At 35.6% G+C, this 20254-nt stretch overlaps 1 protein-coding gene across 5 annotated transcripts in view; it reads right to left on the reverse strand.

The window, feature by feature from the left end:
• The window catches only part of TBCD (tubulin folding cofactor D), a 135008-nt gene that overhangs the window by 44841 nt on the left and 69913 nt on the right, over nt 1-20254 (reverse strand). For all 5 annotated transcript variants that reach the window (XR_012676692.1, XM_075169818.1, XM_075169815.1 and 2 more), the window contains exons 17-23: nt 16158-16187; nt 12585-12670; nt 8679-8759; nt 7842-7915; nt 6788-6905; nt 5277-5337; nt 4145-4167 (exon numbers count right to left, since the gene is read on the reverse strand). Coding sequence is in view for 4 of the 5 variants with exons in the window: in XM_075169818.1 (XP_075025919.1) it covers nt 4145-4167; nt 5277-5337; nt 6788-6905; nt 7842-7915; nt 8679-8759; nt 12585-12670; nt 16158-16187 (473 nt within the window). In the remaining variant the exon portion in view is untranslated. The remainder of the gene's footprint in view (nt 1-4144; nt 4168-5276; nt 5338-6787; nt 6906-7841; nt 7916-8678; nt 8760-12584; nt 12671-16157; nt 16188-20254) is intronic.

Below are 20254 nucleotides of genomic sequence, written 5' to 3' on the forward strand. Positions count from 1 at the left end.
TTTCAGTGCATACAGAAGTTCAAGGTACTTTTGTGGATTTTTTTTTTTAATTATTTAAAACTTGCTTTTTTGTGAGAAGTTCAGAATTCATATTTAAGATTATAAAAATAACAGTAACTGAAGCTATTCAGAATTGAATAGCATCTATGTTTTCATAAACATCTGAATCTGAAGTTAAAACTACTGGAATAGCTGAAGAGATTCAACTCCAGATACTCAATTTCCAGGAAGCTAAGAACACCTGCTGAATAAGTATTTTCATCTCCATATGAATAGTAACCAATTATTTTCCATGGGAACTCTTTGTCCCAAATAGAATTAGGATATTTTAAAAGGTCCAGGTTGTACATTTAGTGGGCTTTGGAAGCGCAAAATGGCTTTATCACAAGGTACACAGAGAAGGAAAGAGATACCTTTGAGCATAGATGAAAACGCCTGTGTATTTAATAAAGCTCTTATGGTCATCCCTTGAAGATGCAGAGAATAAACTATACTAAGCTGACAAACACCTAATTTTTAGGTTGCTGTAAATTCATGTGCTGACCGTACACGTTTTGTATTGTATTGTAACACCAGAAGACTACAGGTGAAATCCTGGCTCTATGGAAATAAGAGTTTTCCCAGTGACTTCAGTTAGTAACAAAAGAATTTCACCTTATAACTCTTCAGAACATAGTATAGCATGATCTCCTAGAACCATCATACTACTGGACGCAAAAAATAATTTAAACTTGGAAGAATTGTTAAGATGAGCTTTGTTGCAAGGCTGGAATTATTTGCTGATTAAGTTAATATGCCTAAAAAACTCTTTTACGCAGATGACTGCCAAGAAACATTTGCCCTGAAACCATCAAGATGAGTTGCAACCTTAAAGGTCTTTGAAATGAGACAAGTTTCTCTTTTGCCTAGCACCTGTCAACACCTACGGGCAACCTTACTCTTTTGGAAAAGTTGAAACTCTGAAGATGATAGTCCAACTTACACTGGCTACTACTCTAAAAACCTAAAATTGCTCATCTCACATAGCTGACTCTGTAATACACGCAGCCAGTCCCTTCATATGTTACAAGAATGAGATCAGAGCAAAACTCGGCATGCAGCACTTTGCACTAACTGAATCATCCAGTGTGGGAGTTGCTAACAAACACTGTGCATCCTGTCATACCCAGCTCTGATGGGAACCCTGAAGGCCCAATAAATAGAACATTTGCTGAAATACAGGCGTGCAGTGCAACTACCTGGCAGAAGCCCAGCATATCTATCTGCAGCACTTCCATATCCGTCCCTAAATTACCTTGTTACCCAACTCTGTGTTAAGACCTACATTACCAGACTCAGAACTGGCTACAAGAAAGGAGGTGCAAAAAAAATTCTGAACATCTGTTCAGCTGAATATTCAGTCAAGAACCTTATATCTTTTTTAAAGAATCTTAACAGAACTACTATTAAAAATACTTTCTCCTTGAGGACTTTTCATACTGAGAACTCGTACAAGGTCTTAGATGCACTACAGAAACGAATCTGCTACAAAAAAAAGATACTAACCATGCTGGTTCAGTGGAAGCATAATATAAATCAGGCTAACCATTAACACCGTGTTTAAACTGGCAGACTGACTTCCTATCCCAACTAAGACAGCTTAAGGCAACAGATGCCACAAGTTTCTGTCTTAGGTTTTTATATATGAAAGTAATGTTTAAAGCAAATAAAATGTAGCTCCATTTTTATAACTCTATAACCTTATAGCACAAAACGGACAAATACTCTGTTTAAGTGGCATGGTTTGCATATGACTTGCTATAACTAGTGCCCGTTTAATACGGAAAATCAGGCTCACTGCGCAATACTCAACTGGAAGTGCACATGCAAATGCTTAAACCAACCAGCTCCTCAAGACAAACTAGTGCATCAAATGTGTCAGAATCAAGACTAATGGAAGGAAGTACATACTGATGTGCCTGGACTTGCATTCTCCTTTTTCAGCATACTATGGTAAACCCAGAAAAGGACTTATACAGGAAAACAGAAAGATACTTGCATTTTTAAAAAAAATGTTAATACAGTAGAGGACAGGATTTTCTACAATTAGCATAAACAAATTTGATTGCTTCAAGTACACTCAAGATTGAGAGACTGTGCAGTATAACTCAAAACTTGGACTGCGTCCTGTCTGAAGGATAATTCATGCCTATTTTCAAAATCAGGTTAAAGACATTACACGAAGTAAGATGGTTAAATGCAGGGCTCCATTACAGCACTTTGGCTTTATCTTTTTTGACTTGAGGTACTTATTGATTCAATGGAATCCTAAGCATTAGACAATCAAGAAACTCACGACCCATTTTCCAGCTTAAAATTTATATATTACGACTTTAATTAAAAAAAAAAAAACAACTCCCAGCATTTTTACACTTTACTTCCTTTTCCCTTTCTGACAGGCGAACACAATTTCTGAAAACAGCTTGATCAAAGCATTAAAATCCATTTGGTCCACAAAAAGACAGCTATTTTGTTGCCAGAAGTGAAAGCAAAATATGTAATAAACAGTTGAGACATGTGGCCTGATGCTTTTTGTTAATGCAGTTTAAAAACTAGAAACACAAATAAAACACATAGGTTTTCAACATTCCTACAAGATGTTGTTACACCGAAAATTCCCGGTAGCAATTTCTCAAATGGAAATCTTTGGAATATTATGTGCAATAATTACTCATCATGAAACAAGTTTGGCTTGTTTCACTAAATGCTTGCCCAGCAATACTCAGATTGCTGTTTTGTTTTTATAACCTAGTTTTTTTTTTTTGTTCTATTTTAAAATATTTTATGTATACCGATATTTTAAAATACGGATTATAGTAGACATCTCTGTCTCAGCCCAAGTATTAAACAGCAGTGAATCGATTTTGCTTGGAGCTGAATTAGAAGTCTTATCTAGAACAAAAACATTTCTGTAGGCATCTTATAAATACCATTAAGTGCAAGAAGTGCACATTATGACAAAAACAAATTACACCCAAGCTCCACCCTGACATTAAGGAATTTATGGGAGCCAAGACAGCCACCCACAAAGGCACTAACATACAGTATCAGCATTAAAACCATCCGCCAGTACAAGCTAACTTTGGAGTGGAAATTTCACATCAGTATGTACGACCCTCAAGAAGTAAATTTTAACATTTTTTCAGACAGTTTCACGATACAAAAACTTACATAAAAATTCTTTAAATTATAATTACTAATTACACAAAAAACTACTTAAGGTTTACTGGTTTAAGGTATGTCATGTGCAAAGAAGTGAACTAAACTGCCCAAAAGCTCAAAGAATTTGTCAATTAAAACAGAAGAAAACCCTCAGTCGCATATACAATCATCAGGGAATACAAGTCATTAATTATGTTTTGATTTCCTTAAATTTAGGAACAAACTCTGAAGTCACATACCAGTTTTAATTCACATTTACTTAACAGTTACTTAGGCAAACTCCCTTTATTTCCTGGAAGCTTCAATAAATAGGAAATGAAAAACAACTCAGTGAAAACTCATTTACATTTTCTTTGGCACAAGAGTTGAAAAATTGCATTGAACCTTTTGTAATACTCCTGGCCTACTCATTACACAGGATGAAGAAAGTAAGTCAAGAATTTAGATAGAAGCTACTTTAAAAAATAAATAAATAAATAAATTTTGGACTCATTAACTTATTAGTTAAAGGTCATTTCTATAGGCCTATTTGAACCATACAAGTACTACAGTACAGGTGAATAATGGGAAAGAAATCCACTTACACATGGCTGAAGCCATGGATTAGTGAGCATATTCTGTTTCACATTCTTTCCTTTCTTTAACTGTCTCTATCACAATATTGAGACCAGTACTTACCACTTTCCCATTAACCTAACATGCCTGTGAGTCGCACTCTTTAAACACCACAACCATTATAAAACGACATCAGCCTCTGTAATAGGCAGACAAAGCCAAAAGAATGCACGTGCTTGCATTCTGATGAACTGTGAGAGACTGGCAGTCTATGGTAGGTGTAACTAACTTGTACAAACCAAAAAGCCCCCAGGATCCTACTGGTTTCATTACTTCTAATTGATACTTTCCAATACAAAAAATAATTTTTTTGCGTCCATTTTCTTACCTGTACAATTGACGACTGCAAAGCTGGGGGTGGGGGGGAAGCAACAAACATTAATATTAGCAATTTTGTTTGATACAAGTGTTTTTCATTTCTATGTAGTAAAAACCTGAAAAAACAGATTTTTAAAAAGAAAGCGTTTACACCAACTTTGCACATTAATTATAAAAACAGACAACAGCAGAAACTGGAATGTATCGTAACAAATTAAGGCCATTATAACAGTACAGATACTGCTGATCAAGCTTTCAGGCATTTCAACATGAGAAAGTTAAATAAGGACAAAGATGCTTTTTCAACCTGTAGCAGCAGCTTTCACTTATGCACAGAATTAAGCATAAAGGGTAAATGGTGAAGCCTGACAGCTTTAGCATATCGGAACTGGTACTAAAGGTACTACAGATACTGCAGAAAACGAGGAGAAGCCTGAATGCTGAAGTATTGTCTGTTCCACAAGGTGAAGAAATAGGAGCCAAAAGGAGAAAGCAACAAGGGATGACTTAAAATCAAAGGGACAAGTTAGGCAAAATTATCTCCATAGAACCACTTTAAATTGCTATGAGCAGGACAAGACTTCATTTGTTGTAAGCAGAGATAAAGACAATGCATCAGTTGAAATACAAAATACAACTTTCAAGGTCTATAAACAGGTAAATTATGGATGCAAGGATTTAGCAATGAAATCCCAATAAAGTTAAAAAAAAAAAAGAATAGAAAGGACAGAGAATGGACTCACTAGGAGATCTCTCTTGAGCATGGTCACATTAAGGCAACAGCCATACATCTATCTGCAAGGCCAGTCAGTATATACAGAAAGGGAGAAGAAATAGAATGGGAAAGAAAAACAAAGCAAAACCCCATGCAGTATTTCAGCAGTGTAACTGACAGCATCAGAGAAAGCAGCTTAGCTAAGATGCTGGCAGAACAGAAAGGGACCAAATACAGAATTATACTGGAGTAAAACACATAGTCAAGGACATCTAACTATCAGACAGTCTGGAGTGTGTGTCCAAATTCGTATTTGTGAGATTGTTTATTTTGACAAGGGGAAGAGGAAGGTGTCTTAATTGTAAATGTTTGTTTAAAAATAATACAACATACCAGGTTAAAAGATACATTTATACTTGCTACAAACCTCTTGATGGATCTGCTTAAGTCCCTCCAATGATTTTTCATTGAAATAATATGTTATAGATCTGTAAAGGTATACAAAATTTTTAAGACTAATCATGCTATAAATAATTTTTCTTCCATGACTTCATTGTACTTTCAAACAGAAAAACAATCATTTGATTTCCAAATTATGCTCAACAGAAATATGCAATATTTAATTTTAAATAGTTCAGCAAACATAATAACATAAGTTTGTTCCTTATTATATAGCAAAATCATTCTTAAAGGACTATAAAAAATTAGTGTAACTTACTAATAACATTATAATCAGTAATACACCAATAAACTTTCTCAGCTCAGCTGTATTTTTGGACTCCAACACTTCTGTGATTTTTCCATCAATTTCAAGTATTTCCTACTACTAAAAATGCTCTGCATCTTTTTCTCTAACTTTTCAACTTACTTGAAAAGAGAACTCTTAAGATTAACACAAATTCTTTTGATAGACACTGCTGGCAAATACAATTCCTATTTGTCAACAATTAAAGCTGTAAAAAATCAGTGCACACTTTTGATATCTATTATTTGAATTCATCTCAATATGTTCAGCTTGTACAAACAACGACAACATTAAATTTGTTAGATGTCACCACTTTAGATATCTTTGTATGGCTGCATACAGAATATTCTCAGAAGTAAAATAAAAAAGGTTAACTGGAGAGTAATTATCCAACTTTTAGGATGAAAATTACCCAGAAAGTCTGTCTGTTTTTTTAAAATAAATTCCTTCAGTGTACATATATCTATGACTCCTCCAGAACTGTCTTTATTTTCAGTGAATTTTGGCACTCTGGAGTCTTATTTTGCACTGCCTTGATCTTAAACAGCCGCTCATCCCAATTTAAGTCACTAGTATAAAATTCTACTGCTAACGTAACTTCCAAATTCTAGTTTTGGCAATAAAGATTTTCAACCATTTTTCACATGTGATTCTTGTGAAAGAAAGAAAAGCTAAATGACTCATTTCTTTAATCACATTAAAGCAAAGACATCTCCAAAGAATTTTGTCAATTATTCTGGCTACATCACCGATATGTAATACATGTGTGTGTACATACACATACACCCATATATATATACTGGGACCAGCATTCAGCAGGAACAATTAAATCAGTCCAACTCAACAAGCCACGTGAGGAGGTATTTCTCTAACAATGAAGACGAAAGACTGTCCCCTCACCAGGAAGACAGCATGCTTATGAGGAAAGGGGGTTTAACCTATATTTAAATGATAACTTCGAACTCTCCATGTAAGGCAGCAAATGATCTCACTTTCCTGATGATGAATTTAGACTTAAGTTTATAACATTACCGAATAAAATGTGAAGGCTTGGCATGACTGATCAAAACAAATAAAAATTCAATGGAAAAGAAGTTCAGTAAGATGGAGATTTCCATAATTATACTCGGGAAGCTTTCAATAGACCAGACATGAAAGGAAAATTTATAGTCAAGATAATCTTGCATTTATACCTATTATTCTCCTTTGCTAGTTTACACAGTGCATGGGTGATCTCAGCACAGGCAAGAATTGCCCCATGGCGTGTGTGCAGATCTGTGCCCACTGATAAAGGTAGAAGTCTTGGCAAAACTGAAAGAGATTAAATAATTTTTATTTTTTTTTTTTAAACAAAGCATAGCAACAGATCACAGTTCTAAATGTAATCATGTCTGCCTAGAAATAACATGGGAAAACCATTTCTGGAAAGTCAGGCCAATACAACCTGGCCATTATATGAAAACCAAGTTTTAAAAATAGAAGTAAATTCTAACAAAGCATACTAAACCACACCAAGAAATTTTGTACTCACAACTACCTCCCTGTTTGGAGTAAATAAAATAACATACTTGCTATTAGGCATTGAGTTGGCTGAGCAATAAGGGAAGAGAGGCTTGTACTTCCATGGAATTTTACTTCCATGTAAACTGCCACCTTCTTAGTCCACTATAGGGAGCCTAGGTAAGATCCATAACTACAGATTCACCTGGATGTCAGCTGCTGTCTCTCAGCCATATTAAAAAGCAGCCAGTACATCCTCAGAATCTTGAGTGGGCCGAGCAAAGGATCCTGAATTCATGCTAAGAAACATTTGATTACACACACAACAGTCAAAAAGGAATTCTTCTGAAGATGTCAGACTGGACAAGACAAAACAGATCCCCCCACCCTTTACGACATCAAAGCCATATCAACAAAGCAAAGGCTAGGAATTTTAGGGCTAGCTGCCTGAATTGTTGCAACAGAAATACACCCATTTATTCATCTCAGAACTGGCAGGGTCCATTGTAGCCAGATAACTAAAGTCCAGTCCCCAGATAAAAAGGAAGATCTGGCAGTATTTTGTAATTTTTGCATAAAATCTGAAAAGTGGTAAAGCTATTAGTGTCACTACACTGTATTAAGTTGCAGAGGAAATCTTAATTTCTATTACGTCATAGTGCACGTTTAAATCTTCTTAATACATTTTTGCTACATAAGCTAGAACACTTGATATGGCATGCTATGCAGAACTTATTTGTTACCTACCCACATTTGCCATGTATTCAGGAGCCCGTGGAGTAAGGTTATGCAGAGCTTTGGTTGCAAGTTCTCGAATAACACTGAAGATGTAAAAAAACATTTTTGGATTTTTTGGGGTTAGCAATTTATTAGAAGTAATGTATTTAAAAAAATGATAGGAAGGGACTCCTGTCCCCAACCAAAATAAAGACGCCAGCGATATTAAAAATTACAGTATTCTCTGTCCATCCTATGCTTCCCCCCCTCAAAAAAAGCCAACAAAACAAAACAGTGGACCAAACAGACAGCCTACAGCTAGCTTTTAGCTATATGAATAGAACTTATTGCTGAAAGAGACAAAGAAAAACATAAGTGTGGATGGTAGAACCTGAGGGCTCATTCTATGCATTGGCAGGGACACTACAGTAAACTATTATTATTTCTCATGATACAAACTATTATCAGCACTGATATAATCTCATTTGTGTTATATGTACACATTTTAATCTTCACGAACACTGAATATGACTAAGCACCATCTCTATGCATGAAATCGACTTTAATTATGATAATTGTATGGTGATGGTGTTTACCCCTCACATACACTATATACCATATAAATGTGTTTTATTAATCTATTAACAGATTGAGGTCATGGCAAAAAGACAAAATTCATAAACATGTTTTAAGTGACAATACGCTAGGGAGGTATAGATGACATCAGCTACTACTTGCCCAGTTTCCTTCAGTAAAATTCTATTGCAAACTCTAGTACAAGAAAAATTTACAAAAAGTAATCTAGGAAAGCATGATAGGCAGAACAGTCAATTCCTGGATATTAATAATTAGACTTTATGAACTTACCTATCCCAGTGGTTAATCTTCATGTTAACTAAATGATCAATCATCGGCTGTGTATACTCAGGAAAGCCAGCAATATACACACTGAAAAAGAAATGTCCATATAGAGACAGTACAGAATCAACATCTGTGTGCATTTTAACAAAGCTACTCCATAGATTTAAATCCTCTAGTTTTAAAGCAACCAAAAAAATTACTTAAACATGCCTTCTCCTAAATAAAATGCAGCTGAATGAAATAATACAATGGGAAATATTTTAAAATTATTGAAAAAAATGTAAATCACTTTTGTAAAACTTTCAGATTCTTTACAAAAACTCATATACATACAAAAAGCTTGACAGCAACAAAAAGCAAAAATAAACATTAAACTCCCATTGTTACATTCTAGAAAATTTATATGTCTATATTAACTTATACAATTATTTCAGATTGGAGAAACGTATTAATGATGTAATCCACAGTACATAGTAAAATTAAGTTACAGAAATGTGCTACATCTTCATAAATACAATGGTCCAAAATTGAATATGGGTTTTCACCTTTTTAAAAATCAATCATACACAAAAAGTCAATTCTGACAAAAAATGTTAAAGCTGCGAAGTCAAAACCTAAGATGTAAGGGAACACCAGAATAAATTATCTAGGCAGCCTCCATAATTACCTAACTTCACAGCCACACTTGCCTTCCAATCTTCAGAAGCATCAACTATTGAAAGCTAAGGTCAACAGAAGTTAAGTGACATGTTTTTTCAGTACATCTGACAGTTAAATAATCTTGGAAAGCTAAACAATCAGTAGAATGTGTTTGTGTCAAAACGGCATGCACAAAGGGACGAAATTAAGGACACACGGATTACCTTAATTTCACCTTTTCATATCTTTTGAGTGATTACCTTTGCAACCATAATAGTGTTCCATTAATATACGTGTGTGTAATTAGAAGCAAAACAAAGACAAAACCCAAATACTGTTGCATGTTACCATACTGGTATCTCTGTAATTCATCAGAAGAGTAGGAACCCTTAAATCCACAGCACAGACCTCAGTCACTTTGGCCAAAACAGGATATAGAAGGACTATCTACTACTGCTATGAGCCCTAGAGGGGGATTAGACAGTTGGTTTACCTGATTGTTGATGCTAGCAGAGAAATGATAAAATCCCTTATTCTTTGGTTCTTTTCCCTGTTCTGGAAAACCATGCAATAATAGACACACTTCTCCTGCCATATGTGAGTTCTCCTCTCTTCTTCGTAGTTGCTTTTTGGGTCCTAGTTTTAGCACTCACCATTCTTTCCAACCATTTTAACCTAAACTTCCTTGCCCAGCTCATGAAAGTTGAACTCTTGGGCCATGTCTGTAGCCTAATCCCACTTTCAGTTTTAGTTTATAACTATCTTTAACTACAGTCCTCAGCTTTTGTACCCTACTGAGTATTTAATGCAAGAAGCTTTGGATACTTAGATTAAGAAGCTTCTTCCTTAACTCTGCTTTTACCAGGCCCAGAACTCCTGGAATCACATAATCTCTTTACTCCAGTTTATACAAAATGGGTTTCCTCTACCTTCCATCCTCAGAAATGGATTATGATACTTGAGCTGAATCGTCCAAAGAACATCAGCACAAAGTTTCAAAAGGGCACCCATCATGACAAACTTGCATGAAAATATTTAGATTTGAAAGGATATAAGAAACTATTTATACACACACAGACGTATCATATACCTATGTATACACAAAAATATATATGATACTGCCTCTCTACAAGAATATATCATTTATTAATCAAAACCAAATTCAGTCAGTAGAAACTGACACCTCTTTTTCGGGCTTTTATTGATCAAAGGAATCTAGTAGTACCAACCTTCACACCTGCACAGCTTCCTTCCACATAGCGGCATTATGCTGGCATACAAAGTGTCCCAGGATTGTTTTATCTGGGTAGGGGAAGGACAGCTAAAGATTCTAGATCTGGAACATGAACCTCAAGCAGCTTTTTCCAGCTACATAAACAATTACACCACCTTAAGGCACACCGATCAGAAAGGTCCATTTTTTACCACATCATAATGATACATGTTTTCTGTGCAGCCAAATATATGCTTATGTACTTTTCCTTGGATGTTACTCAGACAAAAATAAGGAAATAATTAAGTATTGACCCAAATAATTACATCCTGCTTGAAGAGCAAAGTGGTGAAGATTTTTAAAAGTAATATAATGAATGAAATGACAAATATTTTACAAAGAAGAGTTTGATTAATAACACTGAACACGGTTTCAAGGAATTACGTTACTAACTGCATAAGGTTATTTATAAAGAATTTACAAATTCATTCCTTCTGTTGCACAATTTAAAGAAAGGTGTAAGAGTGGAAGAAAGAATCAACAGTAAAAATATTTTCAGTTAGATAAGTAACACTCCTACAAATACCCTGGAAATCACAATGAAAGGAGTAATAAATGAGCATTTGGGAAAAAAAAAAGTAAATTAACAATTCAGCTCTCAAACAGTAAGGAGAACATAATTAGTCTCCAAGCCAAAATTATAAAAGAGAAAAACGAAAACTGCTTTGTCAGTTTTGAGTATTTTCAATTTTCTACTAGTATAAAAAGCCAGAGTTTCAAAAATCACATTGATGCTATACAGATCTAGAGCAGCATCGAATACCAAGCCACTGCATTTCCCCATCTCAGCTCAGTAGGCGGGAGCTCTGGGGAAGAGAGGCTCTGGGGAAGAGTGTAGGAGGAGGGTGTGGACCCCAGAAGGAACGACAGTAGGTAAAAGGTGAAGATATGTACAGACTGAAATGATTATGCACAAAAGGGACAATATGAAGGTGGACAGATTAACAAAACAAAAAAAAAATAGTCGAGAGGACGGAGGGTTCCAGTGCAAAGTATCTTAAAAAATTGCTCATTGGAAGTCACAAAGCTGGCAACGGAGCATAAACCACTGTTTGCTGTTTCTGTTCCCCAAGAATATAATCTCTTCAAGCCTTTCTAACCTGTTGGCTTCTGAGCAACATGCAACTCCATAGGGCAATTTATCTGACCTATCTTAAAATGGTCTGATTCATCTTCTGTAGGTGCCTGTCTCTTTGCATTGGCTATGGAGAGAGGCTAGACACCTAGGCTAGACTGTCTGTCTTAGACAACTAAAGCTAGAACGCAGCCCTCAGTCTTTTTCATCTTCTCATGAGGAAGTGCAATCTTATGTTCCTTTTAGTCATCCTGTGCACCCAGCTTGCCTCTGAATTCCCCTGACTTCAGCATTATTGTATTTGCAGATAGCTGACCAGAACAGAACACAGTATTCCAAGACAAGCCACTGATTTATAACAGCACCACACCAGTTTTGGTATTTCCCATTACATTCTTCGCAGACTCTGTAGTGCAGTGATCAGTTTGTTTTTTCAAACACTACTGCATACTATAGTTAGATTTTCATTGGGCTATCTATTAAAAATATAAGCATTCAAGTTAAACTTCTGTGCCCAAACCACAAATTCAACAACTTGTGCAAATTATTTTTTTAAATGGTTATTAGTTTATTTTTTTACCCACATCAGAATCTATCTGCCATCATAACAGCCTCTCCTTTGACCACAACTCTTCAAAATCCCCTAGTCTTCTCTAATCTTGACCAGCTTAGACAGTTTTGCGACAGCTGCAAATATTGCCTCTTGGCGGCTTCCTCCATGTAGACAAGAAAATCATGGTCACGTTTTCACCGTGTCTTATGCACAATAAGCAGTTTGATGCAGAAATAAGAAAAATCAAATTTTAATTTATTCAGAAACAACAGTAATAAACATAATGTTCAGTAAGGTGACACATTCAGACAAATATTTCATTATGTAAAAGAGGTCCCTCATGTTTAGGAAGACTAATGCTTGGAAACTTACCTTATAGTCAGATAACAGTTAACTCTGTTACCAACAGCAAAATAATCAGCTGCAGTTAGAATGTCTATGCCATGTGGAAAAGTGCCCTACAAACATCATAGGGAAGAGGGGAAAAAAAAAAAAGAAAATATTATTTTAAAATGTAACATACTTTCCAAATAGGCAACATTATTGAAAACAAATCTACTACTACTCTCCAAGCACTGAAAAAATACAATTTAATTTCTAATTTATAGTAAAATCACTTGTACTAAAGATATAAAGGATATCGGATATATAAACAGCAAAATACCTAGCTTCACTTATGAGTCAATGAGAAACAGTCAAAGTACATAGCAGCAGGTAATAAACTATGCAATAGCTATCTTAATACCTTCAAGTCATATTCAAATATATATTTGGTGAATGCATGCCTATGTATGTACACAAGAAATGATTTCTCTAAAAGAAGGTTTAGATAAATGTAAACATGTTTTCAGTTTATGTGAAGGACCAAGTATCTGCTGCAAGTTTTATGAAGTATAAAATTAGAGATTTAGGCACCAAGAAATGCATCACATGTAGAATACATAGGAGTTCAATTACTTCTATTTGTTTCTACTTACACATATATTTTACAACTTATTTATAAATGAACTAAAAAATTGGGGTTAGTTTGTTTGTTTTTAAAAAGAACACTGGTTCCCAGCAAAGCCTGAAACATTGAATCCTACAGAAGTATCACACTTCTGACATCACTGCTCAAAAAATTCTGTTTTTAGAAGATAAATTATCTTCTAAATATGCAATTGCCACGTAAAAATCTGCCGTTTTTATATAAGCAGTAAAATTCAGATATTCAGAATTTTGATTGGCTATGACTGACTTAATACAGTATTACGCAGCAAGGCTGTGTTTTGGAACGGAGGAGGCAGCATAGCCGCCACAAGCCATAATTAAGTACAAATGGAAAACAGCCAACTGAAAGACACTACGCTCACTTACAAAAGGGGCAATCATATGATATTTAAGCAATAAGGCTATGTGGAAGTACAGGTTCTGAATATGATACAGTTTTGTTTGTTTACAGCTCACTCATCCCTTCCACATTAGGATACAGCCATGCAAAAATAGTAGAAAATATCTCTAGATCTAAATCTGAATAATTGAAGAAGTATATATTGCAAGCAGTGGGAAGTTGTCAGCTGCTGTGGAGGTCTTACTCTGCGAAGCATAATGCCAACAATCCAAAAAAACAAGGCCTGGAATCTGACTGAACCAAGAAAGATAAACAGAATATTTATGGCTTATCCAAGAGACTACCTGCAAGCCCTAATACTGGTGAAATGAATGTACTCTTCAAAAGCCTAATGAAGCACCGATTAGGGAGAAAAATGCACACATGAGAAATAGCTCAGTACGATTTATAGCCAAACAAGACAACATACAATTAAATATGTAAGAATGCATACTGTACATAGGGAAAATCACAGCTAAACAATTTCAATTCTAGCTCCTTCTTGGAGCTTGCTATTTATTACTTGGCTGCAAGTGTGCCAATTTGATGCCATGTCACCAAAGGTCATGGTGCTGCAGTGCATGTCAGTGAGACAGCAAAATTCCTGAAACCAAGTTCAAGAGTACAGAGGTCATGGCCGATGAGAGAGACAGACTTCAGACGAAAAGCTAGCAGTTTCTACTCTGTCAAAACACTTAAAACTTACTTCTCCAATATGAAAGTTTGTCTTATTAGAAGTATGTGCATCTCTCATGCTTTATGCTTAAAAAAAAAAAATCTTCAAATTTTTCAAAGTTTTCATTTATATGAAGTGTAAGTTACAATGGCTTCTCTTTCTGAGGCCATAAAAGCAAGCTCTCAGATTCAGGACACGTTGAATTGCAAAGGTGAAGCAGGCAGGAACCAGGAAGTAAGCAAGGTCGACTTTTGTCTCCACCTATTTAGTATCAGCATTGTTACTTCAGATGGAGAATATGTTTTAGCTCCTTCCAATTCAGAGAAAGGGTGTCTCTTTCAACACATTACATCCAGGTAAAGAACTACAGAGGGTGTATCCACTGATTAAGCAACCATTTTCCTAGGCAGTAAGGAATGGTTCAGTAAGTAAAACTTCTGAACTTCTACAGGAACCACCTCGAGACTGATAGCATTCTTCATACCATGAAAACTTACTATTTCACTGCAAACTCCTCAAGATGCCGACATATAAGCTAAATTGTTGTGTGCTCTACCAACACTGACAAATTTGAATCTTGTGTCAAAACAGAATCAATCAGCAAACTTTCTGGTTGTAAACTAACTTAGACTGTACCCCTCTGACTAAGAAATAAAAAACTCCACAAGACTTTTGCTACATGGAAGCATTTCTAAACCTGCAGCATGCAGGAGCCCTATCTCACCTGGAACTGAAGTCACAGTAGGGTGTTTGCTTCATTCAGTACCTCATGAAGTGGAATCAGGCTGAGTTGCTCTGTGATGATTAACCTCTCCAGGGCAGTAACTATAGAGCCAGGGAAGAATCACGCTGGCTTCTACTTATCACAGACCTAGTTGGGTCAGGTCACCAAAAATACCTACCCTCTTCCTCCTAGTCTTCTTGCACCCTTTCTCTGCTGTTAACCTAATTCTATCCAGAACTACACACACCAGTTATGGACACATTGCTTAATACCTGTAGGTCTAAAGGAATAATATCCCAGCTCGTAACACAGAGATCGTCGGGAATGGTATCAGGGAAAGCTAGACAGCATTTTATCAAAGATCCCTTAAAGAATAGCTTATTGATAACAAAATTTGCTTTAACCATGCTCACATGCTCCGCTGTCACAAGAACCACTGAACTATTTCCCCTCGCTTTTTTTCCCCCCCTCTAAGTTGTATATTCAGTTTTATTAGTTCCTGATGAGAAACCATGAAACTTTGAAATCCAAGTCTTTACCCTATTTGCTTCTCCTCCAAGGTTGCAAATCAAAGTTGTTGGAGCATTTTAACTACTTAAATGTTGCTAAGTTACATAGAAACCTACCACAATACCTTTTTTTCAAAGTACTTAGGTACCCCCAAAAGTAACAGATTTCTCAAAATACCTAGATGGTAGCATTATGGTACAACAGGCAAAACCAAATATTGAGTTGAAGACTCCTAAGCCTAGTTCATTGTTTTATCACCAACCACAGCAAAGATTGTGCAGCACACTTCAGCTGTTCCACTTCTAAAGAAAACTAGAAAGTCAATGAAACAAAAGAATAACAAAAAAATTGCACTTTTCCTGCTTTAAGAGAATTGTACTTTGCAAAGTGTATAAGGGCAGTCATACACACTGATTTTGCTTTTCAGAATGACTTAAAATTACCAGAAAGCTCATTTGCTTCCAAAGCTAGAATACTAGAATAAAACTCACATCTCAGAGAAATATTCCACAAGAACCTGTTTGCTGGTAACGCAAATCATTATTTTGTGACATCCTTTTACTCAATTTCTCTGAAGCCACAGCGTCTGATTTTGATTTTAGGTACTACACGTTTACAGTAACCTCCAAGGCACTAATGAATGAAGATTCAGGAAAGTTACCATACCTGTCTCCCAACATTCTCCTGGAAGGCAGCCTAAGGAACAGAGAACAAACATACCAAAACGAGTCAGGTTTGCTTTTTGATAAACACCAGATGATGAATTCAAAACACACAACAATATAAATGACCCATGGCTTTTCTTTTTTAAATAAAGTAAGCTTTGTCAGTAGAATGAGCCCACAGGGCTTTTTTGTTTCTGCGTCTCTATATTCTGGTGTTCTTAAAGCTGTATGTTGCATGACAGCAGCTTAAGAATGCAAGTTTATTAAACTAGTCACACCCACAAGAGTGCTTTTGAGTAGTGACACAAGGCTTCACACGGGATTGAAAATCAATACCTGTAGACAACAGAAATTGAGACAGGTCACTTTTGTCTGACTACTTCAACATAATTTGCTAATAGTAGGCAAAGTTTGATTCTTTGTCAATGAAAACTTCAGACAAAAAATATTGAGAATGCAATACTTATTTAAAAGATACACATCTGAAAGCATGCTGAAACACTGAAATTATAAAGACAAAATTCATGTACGTTTCTTGTGTTTTGCATTAAATAAACTCAAAATCTTGCAAAATGCAACGAATACAACCATAAAGTTAAAGTCTCTACTTGTACGGTATACAGAATAAAACCTACTTAACTCCCTACTTGAATTTTCTCCCTCTCTCAAAAAAGTCAACTATTTTTTGTTCCTTAAAAGGATATACAATCCTACATACTAATAAAAACTTCTGTAAATTTTAACTCTGAAATTCAGAGAGGAGAGATCATCATTATCTGGACACTTAAGAAATGTCACTCTATCTACAAACGCAAATCTCCAGCGATGGACAGCACTTGTCACCTGACAGTTAACTGATATTTAACATACAGGGGGGAAGTCGCAATCTTTACTGAAAATGCCACAAGAACTTTGACAGAGAGAGCTTCTGTATTTCCTACATAAATACAGTACGCATGTGGTAATCCACCTGTAAAAACAAAAGGTTAAGTTAGCTCACCACGGTATCATACTCTACATAGGGAGCAAGCACTCACAGAACACAGGTGAAGCAAGCCCTAATGAAGCCAGAGCCTCTTAGTGCATTTCTGAGGTTATGTCTGTTTAGAATAATGACTGCAGTTCCTGTAGACTTGCCCAGGCTAGTTCAGCTCCTGCTCGCAGCGTATCCATTGCAGGACACGTAGCACAGGCTGACTCTAAACCGCTTACCCACCACCTTGGCGGGTTTTGGAGCCCACCTTAGCCCGCTCACAGTTGCAGCCACGCTGCCAGCAGTGGCCCCGAGCTAACCCGTTTAGGATTGCCTCGGGTAGAACTGCATGGGCTATCCTCCGCAGTGGCGGCAGTGTAGATACACCCTTGGGCAACACATAAAGCAGCCTTCCAGAACAGGAACATGAGCTGTAGCAATGTCCTACACTTGTTCTTTGTTGTGTGCTGTAGCCCAGTTTCTGACATGGGGTTTTTCACTCCTTACCTCTCTACCAACATATGCTCCCAGCCAGGACTTGCCAGGACATCGTTTCATGACGCCCTGCATCATTTATTTCCTTTTACTTACACGTTAGCTTTAGATCCCCTTTTATGCCACTGAGACCCTTTTAATCACCGTAGGGACGTTTCAGCAAGGATGACACTCTCAACTATGATATCCAAGGGATTTAATAGTTTCATCACTGCATTACAATTTCTTTTAAAAATGTACTGCTCAGACAAGTGCCTTAATGATACAAAATTTCTAAAGCCTTTTTTTTTTCCTAATTCTGATTTTTTAAATCAGAATCTTTGATATCCAAACAATGTAAATCTGGTCTCAAACTAGTGAAAGTTTTATTCTACTTACAATACATCTGTAGGCCCAGGACTGAAACATACTGTGGCAAAATCATTGGAAAAAGATGTATAGGGATCTATAGACAATGTTGCAGTAAAACAGCTATTGTACATAAAGATTTCTCACCATTTGTTTACTTAATGTAGGAATTTTAAACTTCCACTGCTATATCACCATTTCATTTATTAACTAACTTAGAAAAACCGTCATGAAGATCTAAGAAATAGTCCAGCAGCATGGTAAAAACACTTAGCATTCATCTGATGTATTCTAAACATCTAATTTACATGTTAATTCACACCTAATTGATTAGTTTATCTATAAAAAACATACAACTTCAAGCACTGCTTACAAAGATAGCTATTAGTATTGCCTTACTATAAAAATATTTGTCGATGATTTCCATTGAATAGCCTCCGAGAAAAATAATCAGTTTGTTATAGATTCTCACGCTTGTGTTATGAATTTACAATTCATAGAAGTATGAAGAGAAAAATAGTAACTAGCAAATTCCTGTATACATAGCTCAGTAGCTACAAAATTTTTCATTTGCAGACTAAAACTGTACAGTAACTTGTTTCATAGCGGGTTGCTTAGGTTGAGGGAAGTTCGTACACATCACCACAAACCTCTCTTAGCTTCAGCATTGTTGTCGTGCATTTTTAAAAAAAAAAAAGCTAAAAGGTGCCTCTTCTGCAAATAAGTTTTCAGCCAATTATGGGGAAATTTACAATGAAAACCAAGATATTCAAACAAAACCAGAAAAAGCCCTCAAAGGAATGTAAAAACAGAACCCTAGAGTGTTTAGAGTTATATTTGGAAAATTTCACCACTGATTTAAGAAGGCTTTGTAGACAATGCACATTCCAGCTCTGACAACTTAAACACATTACTGTTCTAGGAGAACAGCATCTAATCCCAATTTTAGCAACAAAAATGTAATATGGTAAATTTTTTTTCCTGGGTGTGAAGGAGTACATTGCACAGAAAAGATTACAAGGAAACCCACCCCCACATATTATTCTGTTAAAGCTTTGTGAGAGAAAGTAAAATAGAAATATGAAAATAATGAAACATATTGTTCATACAAGTGAAAAGGCAATTTTTGAGAGCTCATTTAATGTTGACAGAATTCCCTCCTTGCCCCTTTAGCACTTTTTTATTGTTTCACAAAAGATTTTTCTTCATCATACTTAGGAGATTTTCAATAAGTGAAAATGTTACTATTTCAATCATGCTTTCAAACAACTGCAAATTCCTAAAAGGTGCCAAATACTTCAATTGTTTTGTAAAGACAAATATTCATTTTTCATACAATCCCCTTCTGGAGATGGTAAAATTGGATGCAAAGATCTTAATTTAAAGACTCCATGATATCAGAGCCAAGATGACCAACTAGCGTTGTAACCTGAGTCTTTTGCTGTTCCCACAAAAACTGAAAAAATATTAAAACATTCTCTAAGTCATGATTTTAAAAACTATCAACCAACCAAGAGGGAAAAAACCCCTCTCTTTAACATTTCAGAGCTGAATGGAGCCCAATCCGAGATCACTTATTCATGTGATTATTCCTTATAATGATTATTCATGAAAGAGTTGCATAAGTCATCTCAGAATGCTTTTGGAGCGTCAAAAGAACAGTCTTGTTTTATTCTCTCTAACCTCAGGGTTCAAAATATCTCTATATGCTATTCTGTTTTATTGGTGCTCTGCATTACAATGTATTGCATATTGTAATAGATGGAAAATCTAGTAAAACATGTTGTTTATTTAAATATGTATTTAACTGTAGTAATGATTGGAAATAATTAGGACTCCCAGGTATTTTTCTTCAAAGTTGTAGTAATGCCCAGTAAACACAAAATATTTCTGTGCCTGCCTTTCTAAAATAAGAAAAAAGGTTTCCATACTTTCATAACTATCCATCAAAACAGCAATTCCGAATTTTGGCCAGCCCTAAATTAGAATGTACTAATGAAAAAATTAATTTGACTGGAGACAATTCAATTGTAGAATATTGGATAGCTTGGTTTAAAGTAGAAGAAGAAAGTGAGAAGAAAATGTACTGTATTTTGTACTCATTTGAAATATGGAAGCACGATCTGCACTAAGCTTATAAATGTATCTGGTTTAGCACCATATTTCATGGTGAAACTATCAGTTTATGTTTGAGTGTGGAAACATAATGAAGATTACACATGACAATTAGATCAAGCCACTAAAGGTAAGCAGTACACTTGTAGTGGCAATCACGTTAAAAA

The sequence above is a fragment of the Calonectris borealis genome, chromosome 20 (genome assembly GCF_964195595.1).
Source record: "Calonectris borealis chromosome 20, bCalBor7.hap1.2, whole genome shotgun sequence".
Lineage (NCBI taxonomy): Eukaryota > Metazoa > Chordata > Aves > Procellariiformes > Procellariidae > Calonectris > Calonectris borealis.